Raw genomic sequence first — 8586 nt, forward strand, 5'->3', positions numbered from 1 at the left:
AATCTAAAAAACATATAATACAATACAGAACATAAAAATACACTTAACTACATAATAATATAAGTACGTAAACGGGGTAAGATATAACAGGAAAAAAACAAGAGTAAGAAATATTTAGCAGTACAATACTGTTAAATATTTCTTATGTGTGCACGGCAGGTAGTGCAACTGTACCTAACTAAGTACAAGTGCCACACCTGAAAACGTTAATTGAAATTAACAACCAAAATGCATCCTATTTTAATCGAACGGTGCCATTAAATTTCATCGAGCCTTTAAAAGCTTTTATATTGTATTTAATCAGGCGCATTTATTAAGCATATTGTTATAGGTAAAATCCGCACAATATTTAAAATGCGTATGTCAAATATTTACCAGCTAAATGATTGATATGTCATCTTCGCTGAAGTGAAAGCTTCGATCGAAATTATGACAAAACGACAAAAATATTTTGTGAAACAATGTTTCGTCCGTCATACTTTTCTTATAATTTTAATTTTATTTCCAGTTCTTTTCTTCCGTTATACGCCCTTCATTTGAGAACTGGCAGTAAATGTAAAATTTGAAGCATTTAATGTATATCATTTTATGGGAACGCTGCCAGTATCTTCGGAACCTTGCCTAAAGGGACTCCTTTTAATAATAGTTTTTAATAATTAAATTTTAAGGTTAGTTATTATGTATATTTTTATGTATTATGTTATTTGCATTGACAATTATGAATAAAAAAAGTATATTTCTTTTTTTGACGTTCATAAGTGTACATTATGTTACCTACATGAATAAATGATTTTGGAATTGAATAAATGAATATAAGAAATGATTTGAATGATAATGTAATGTACTATGTAAAATTCTACCCTTTAATTGTGTAAGATAATTTAGCATGCCATAGCAAATATGCGAAGGAAGCATGCTTCGTAACATTTTGGTGCCATATTCTAACAAATAAATAAATTATCGAAATTAAAACGCCTCCGCGTGCTACTGAAGTACTTGAAGAATTTTCGTGTAGGATTATTCTTAGAATTGATTTAAGACGTACCTTTGATAAACTGAGACATAAATTCTGAAGATGTACAATGTAAAATATAATGGTAAATAGTATTAAATGTATTATTACGTTATATTGCACGAGACAATACTTCAACACTATTATGTAATTGCTTGACATAGCTTGCCGTGCATGAATGCGTAGTGTAAAATTACGCAACAGATTTAAATTCAATTCATCAATAAATGTTATAAAAATAAAGGCTTAAATAAGTATTAAAATTGCTACATGGATTGTGTATTAATATTTCTTTTAAATTTTAATATGTATTTCCACGAACAAAGTCCGGGCAACAGCGAGTTCTTAAAATATTTAATATTCAAAGAGCTATTTATTAAAACAAATTAGCTATTTCGACCTTTAGCTGTGTCCACGCAATATCATAAATTACCTGGGTCGTGTTCAACGAATTTCTTGAAAAGGTCGTGAAAAATAGTTCACGTGAGGCTCTCGTCACGCAAAGCCAGAATCTCATATGTTATTTAATAACATCATCAGAATGACTCATATTTATATAAGTTTCATTTTGTTGGGGTTTAAAACATTCTATTTCCTTTATTTGTAATCCTAGAGTTACTAGAACTAAAAGTATTATACACCCTCCCACAGAATATCTTGCTATTTCAACAATTACTAACATTGATGAAAATATTGATATATTTTACAACAATCTTCCAACTCTCCGTTATTTTGTTATCATGCTCTTAATGAGGTAAAAGTTTCCATTTAGTTTTAGTTATTACTTTTTTCAGTTGTTATGGTTTTTATTTTTTTATATTTTACCTGTTAGCTTGTTTATGTTTTACTAGAGTTGATGTGTATGTGTGTAAAATTTGAGATAAGTACGAATGAATTGAGCAAAGAAAAATGTTATAAATAAATAAATTCACGTGTTGAAAATTTATTATTTATATTTGTTATCGCGGCTTCATAAAAGTATAATGATTATAGTGTAGGATTATAATAATAATAAATATGTATTCGGACACGAAATTAAGTGCATAAATTTGGCGCCAAGGTTTTAGACCTGATGACACTCAGCACAGATATAGGAGCGCATGTTATTAAATGACATATGTCGTTGGCAGCAACTGTAAGAAACAGCTCAAACAAACTGTGATTGGTCACGGTTTGAGCAATCATAGATCTATGGCGAGCGAAAGTATTTTAATAAAAAAGTCTATAGAATGGTGCAGATGCAGCAATATTTTAAAATCAGAATACTTTAAGATATTTTAAGCTTGACAGATTTTATTTAAAATTCTTTGAATCTTTGTAAGATGTGATTGAAGAGAAAGGGAAAAGCGAGGGTAGCACCCTAGGCAAATGGAGATGTCAGTCAAGGACGTAATCAATACTTCAACAAAGCTTTGCACTTACGCCAGGGTATTTGTTAATTTTTCCACATATATGTTAGGGGATTATTGTTTTCTCTCAGCTGGGAGCTATTAGATTCCATAAAAGGATTTGTGGAATAGGGTTTTGGTGTATAGCTAAGGGGAAAAAGCACTATGTCTGAGTGTGTATATACCTACATTGTTTTGAGTGCAGAATAGCGTATAACATATATATATTATCAGTTCTTTAAGCAAACTATACATACTAAAGTAGGTATAGTTTGCTTAAAGAACTGATAATAGGCTCACCATTTCAAAGGTAATAATTGATTGATTAATGCACATGAGATTTTGCTATTTTAAATTGTGCTTATTCAAAAGCGCTCGATGAAAGTGATAATACTGAGTATTTTTGTGCTTTATCATAAATCAAAAGATATATTGTATTGACAAGTTATCTCCGCAATCGTTTAACTTTACGAAAGTATTTTTAAATTAAGAATATAGTACACATCTTTCGGTTAAACTTTGCATTGTAATAATTGAATTTTACGCTGTTAAATATCTTTTTTATTAAGGTGACCTACGATGTGAAAGCATTAACTGAAAATATAGAGAAATATGGTTTCATGACGAAGGGAATGAAACTTCACTTCAAACTCCAAATGAAGTTTTAGGAACTATCAAATATTTAAATTCTTTTTTGTTACTTGGAGGAGACTTTTTTCATGTTATTCCATATATGTAGGTACATATATGTTTCAATAGAATTACTTACTGTTAATTCTTACGTAAGGTAAAGTCACTAATGCTAGACACTTTAAGGAAAACGCTTTGTTCTTATGACAATAACTATATATTTATCAAACAAAACAATCACAGTTTTTTTTATATGAATGCCTCGTATCTTAAAAATTTATCTTAAGTAATAAAATTCCAATAATCAACATAATACGTTTAATTTTTATTTATTTTTATATATACTTATATATTGCTATGGCATTAAATAAAGCGTACATATAATACTTTTGAAGTTATATTATATTCAGTGTGTTAAGAGAGACGAATTCTCAATTAACAATTTATATACGAAGCGTGTGACCAGTGGTTACACGAATCGCCGCATAAAATTGGGAATTTGAGTGGATGTAATTGTCTACCGAAATGTTCATATTCAATGTCTACTGATATTTCATGCACTGGCTTATATTTCATGCAAGTGTTCTTTTGAATATTTATTGCTCATTGTATTTTGACATGATTAAAATACGTATTTTGCTGTTTTTTGAAGTAAACTTCTTTAGGCGCATGACGTTAAAATGTTTTGCGGATGAAACGTCACGAACATGTGCAGCGTTTTTGTTGACGAAAAGGAAGAGAGCGATGGAGACCGATGAGAGAGAGTGAGAAAGGGAGATCGAGAAAAATACACGCTATTGGTTGATGTATTCGGTTAGTAGTTACATATGATACGTAGAACTTTGGATGGCAATTCTATCGCTAACGTCTTGTGCAGTAAACGCAGATTTTTTATTTATTTATACAACCATTAGCAAGTAGACAGTGTGTAAACAGTGTGAATATAGATACACTAATACATGGAGTGATCATATACTGTGAGATAAGTAGTTCTCAATAAATACATCACTCTTTTTCTTGTGTATCCAGTTTCCAAAACATTTGATACTTGAATTATAAAAAGGTACACAAGATGCAATACATCAAAACACGAATAACCCCTTTTAACTTTCAAAATAAACGATGTATGAGCTAAATGCAACAACGTGGAAAGCTTAAACAAAAATGCTAAACTGACGCCTAAACAAGAATGCAACGAAAAACAGTTGACAGTGATGGATGCCGTTTGCAAACTTGCAAACACTAACTGGATTTTTGAGCAGAGGGAAAATTGGATAACGTATGTACGTTGTTGGCCTAAAAGTTACTTGTAATCAAACAGTACATTCACAGATTATAATGCGCTAGACAGTTGCAGTGAAATTTTATGTTAACTGTCATGTCGTTTTTCTTTTTAATTCGCTTTGACCTACGATTTTAAATATAGAACGGGGGCTTGATGTTCTTTTTGCGCACCATCACTATGAGGAGTTTATTGAAGTATTTCGGAATCCATTAGGGGTCATAAATAGACGCTGTTTAAAAAGGCGACAATGCACTCGCGAGCCTGGCATTGTGAATGTCCATGAGTGGCGGTATATTTAAGAGAATCCTTTCATATTGATGCTAATTGTCGAACTATTTAAACACAGATAGAACAGGAATAATCACACTAAATACTGTTTAATTTATATGGTCTATCCGTAGATGCTTAGTCGGTTTACATTTAGCATAATTGCATTTTTTTACGTTAGAGGAGGAAAACAAATATTGATACCGCTGCCCATAGACACTAACACTGCTAGAAGGCTCGCAAGCGCGCTACCGGCTTTATAAGAATTGGTTCAGTCTTTTCTTGACCCGAAGTCGAATTGGTTTGGCAATACGTCGTCGGCAGCTGGATCCACATAGTGGTGTTGTAAAATTGGTGTTAAAAATTGCCCTAGAAAACGCCTATCCGAATAAATTTTACTAGGGATTTGCTTCACTAATATATATTGTATTCTAATATAGCGTAACTCTGGTGGGGTGTGTAATTATAAAGTCGCAATATTTTTAAAATCGTTTGAGTAATTATTTATGTACGAACAAATAAGTTGAGATCTCAATAACCAGTATAAATAAACCGAGCAATAAATTTCCAAGTGTGATTGTGTTTAAATAAGGTAACAGTCCTATTTCATTGACTTGGAACATAATTTAAAAAATCTTTGATGTTTCTTGATAATTATATCCTTGTCAAAAATGAAACTTCACAAAACTTTGAAGTACCGAGAAATTTTTGAACACTTCAGTATAAAAATTCTTGGAGCGGTTAAATTCGTCTTGTTTTTGGGATCATTATTTTTTGCTATTATAAAACCACATCAAACAAGAGACGGCAAAGTAATTTGTGAACTCCACCCTCGCTCGCTTCAGGCAGAACACATTTAAATGAAAGAAGAAACGATTATTTTCATTACACTTTCCATTACCAAACATGAAATCCTTACCAAACCTCACTAGTTATTTGAATTATATATATATATAATTCAAATAACTTATATATATATATATATATAAGTATATATATAATATATACATATATATATATATAATATATACATATATATATATATATATATATGATACAACATAACGTCTAACTACCACAATCTTTAAACAAACTTAATGAAATAAAAACTACAGTCACAATATTCTTTACGAACAAGATAATAAAAAATACTAAGTTTTAGTATTTTTTATACTATAAATTATATTTAATAAACGCTTAAGATACATTCCTACACACTAATTTATCTAAAATTGGATTTATATCCATCTAAAAATCATTAGAAATCCACGAAAGCGAAAAACACAACACCATGTTTGACTCAGCCACGGAGGTTATTGCCGACTGCTAATCTGTATCAAAGTCTTTATAGCTCCGTCGCTATCAAGTTGCTGTGAACTATTCGGGAGCAGCTAATATATAGAATTCGTAGAGAGGTTTCTGAGATACAAATTCCTAACTAACCAAGTATGGAAGTTGAAGGATTTCACAGTCCACGAATCTCACTGAAGTTCCGAGATCTTGTTAATGTATACGACGCTTTACGGATGCTTTTAAGCATTTATGTGCCTCTAGGTAATAAAAGTACATTTATGTAGATTTGTTTTTATGTATTACTTATGTGTGTTATAACTTATATATTTCACAGCGATTCATCGGCTTCTCTACGTTTAAACGTTACTCTACGTTCGGCTTTGAGCAATAAAAAGTATCTCAATATATTAATTTCGTACTAAGTAAGTACTTAAATTACATATAACAAAAAACAATTAAACTAACCATAGAGCCAAAGGTGGAATGTTATGATGAATATAATAAGTATATGAAAGATGAAAATAAATAATGAACCTTTATATGTAAAATTAAGCATTCAAGTGTTTAAGTAACTTAGAAAAGAACAATCAATAAAAATAATGAATAATTCGGGAGTTTTGTGAAGGTGTGAATGCGAGGTGTGCTCATGACATATAGATATATTGCACAATATTATTTTGCTACGATATAGGCTTTTCAAACATATATACATCAAATAAGCTAATTCGTGCGACGTCTCAAATATAATATATAATGATAAACAAAAATCATAAATATACTATATTTATGATTTAAGCTTTTTTTTTTAACAGCTTAAAATCTTTTGCTTAGTTCATCGACCGTTTTGGTTCCATAAACCTGTATTAGAGTGAATTTAACCCGAGCAAATAAGATTTTAGCGGAAAGTCTAAAAAAACCGGTTTTGACAACACTAATTAGTGCAGCGTAGGTATCATCGCTGTATTCCAATAAGCCCGGTTAATACAGAAATGTTATAGATTAACATTAACTGTGACATTATTGAGTTAATTTAATTTAGTAATCTGTTTCACAATGGCTCACAGACCTAGTTTCAGATAATCAATCTTGATTTTGCTGTCGTCGAGTTTTATTCCAATATTGAAACTTTTTAAGGGTAGGCGAAAATTTTTCCTTGATGACGAAATTTTATCAAACTAATTCAACAGAACGTTTCTATGTTATGTAGTAATGAAAAAGAGATTGGTGATTTATAAAAGGATTATAAGTAAATAAATCTGTTTTAAAATATGTTTTTATACTTTAATATATTTTAAATAAAGTAAAAAAGTTAAGAAATTTTATGAGATAGAAAGATATTAAATTAATATTAATATAAGAGTAACAGGAATTTTTACTTTAAAAAATATATGTCATTATTTTAGAGAAATGCGTTGGACACCATTTACCGATAACGATGAAACTGGAAGTTTATTTAGTCTTAAATACGAAATTATACAATTTTACTAAGGATTAGTAGAACTTACTTCTTGCGAATAAAAAACAATAGAAAAACTAACGTAACGTTTTTAGATTATTAAAATGTTTTTTGCGAACGAAGTATTTATAATCGTATAACATTAAACATAAATAATTTTCAGTTTTAAAAGGAGTAAGTCAAGAAAATCTCAGCTCATCATACATTTAGCCTAAGATTTTCTGTGTAAAGCATCTAAGGATTTAGGTCACAACTCACGGGTGCGTTATGTGCATGTATGTTGTTGACATTATCTTAAATACTGCGAGTAAAAGTAGTTTGTGTAAGATAAAAATGAAACGTACCTTATGAATAGGAGTTCCCCAAAAGTCGTTAAGGAATATATTTGAGATCGGCGTCTGAGGTCTCAAGTCTCTGTTTTCTTTAATGGCACTTATATCATCAAATACAAAACCACAGTACAATGAATTGTGGTAGACTAATATGCAAGCTAGCACAATGATAGCTCCGAGGCCACGTCTCGGAGGTTCTGGTAATTCTTCAACAATTGGTGGTGATACAGTCGATCTTCGCTTACTACGACCAGTCCTTGTTTTTACCGCCGAAACTACTCCACCGAACCGACATACCCCACTAACCCGGTCCATTTTTACTCAAAATGAGCAGAACATATTTAATAACACATCACTTTCCATATAATCCCAGCGAAGCCCATTGACTAGGAGTATCTTGTCACCTGGGATAACATTCAGTAAAACCACGTTCACGAACAAGAAACCTAACTGAGAATTTTGCCACACGATTCCGAGTATAATGACCCTCTAAATACGATACAGCCACTACCGATATACAAAACGTGATGCTATTTTGTTTGTTTACGCCACAGTGGGCCACATGTCACTTTTTTATAACGGGATCGTTTAATTTGACATTTATGTTTTATGTTTGACGCAAGGAACGCAGTCACACCCGCTCGCGATGCGGGTTCGCCGAGGACTGCCGAAGTGCGCCGAGCGAATGCCGCGTTGAGTCACGTGACCAGTCATTTTACTGCGGGTCGTTTTAAGATCGCGCATGCGTCCGTTTTAATTGGCGGCAAAATAAATATTAAAAGCGTTTCCAATATTGCTTAAAAACATTATTACATAATATATAGTAGCGTAAAACGAACAAGTCTGAATTGCTTCATTAGTATTGTACAGAATACCTGTAAAGAATCTTACTTTGAAGTACGGATCAATGTGAAATATTTTTT

The 8586-nt window shown here is 31.2% G+C and overlaps 1 protein-coding gene across 1 annotated transcript in view; it reads right to left on the reverse strand.

Annotated features, from left to right (window-relative positions):
• The window catches only part of LOC111001231 (protein O-mannosyl-transferase Tmtc3), a 152230-nt gene extending 143896 nt beyond the window's left edge, over nt 1-8334 (reverse strand). Inside the window, exon 1 of the mRNA XM_022271032.2 lies at nt 7676-8334. Within this exon, the coding sequence (XP_022126724.1) occupies nt 7676-7978 (303 nt within the window). The 5' untranslated portion in view covers nt 7979-8334. The remainder of the gene's footprint in view (nt 1-7675) is intronic.
• Between the last annotated feature and the right edge of the window lie 252 nt (nt 8335-8586).

The sequence above is a fragment of the Pieris rapae genome, chromosome 17 (genome assembly GCF_905147795.1).
Source record: "Pieris rapae chromosome 17, ilPieRapa1.1, whole genome shotgun sequence".
Classification (NCBI taxonomy): Eukaryota; Metazoa; Arthropoda; class Insecta; order Lepidoptera; family Pieridae; genus Pieris; species Pieris rapae.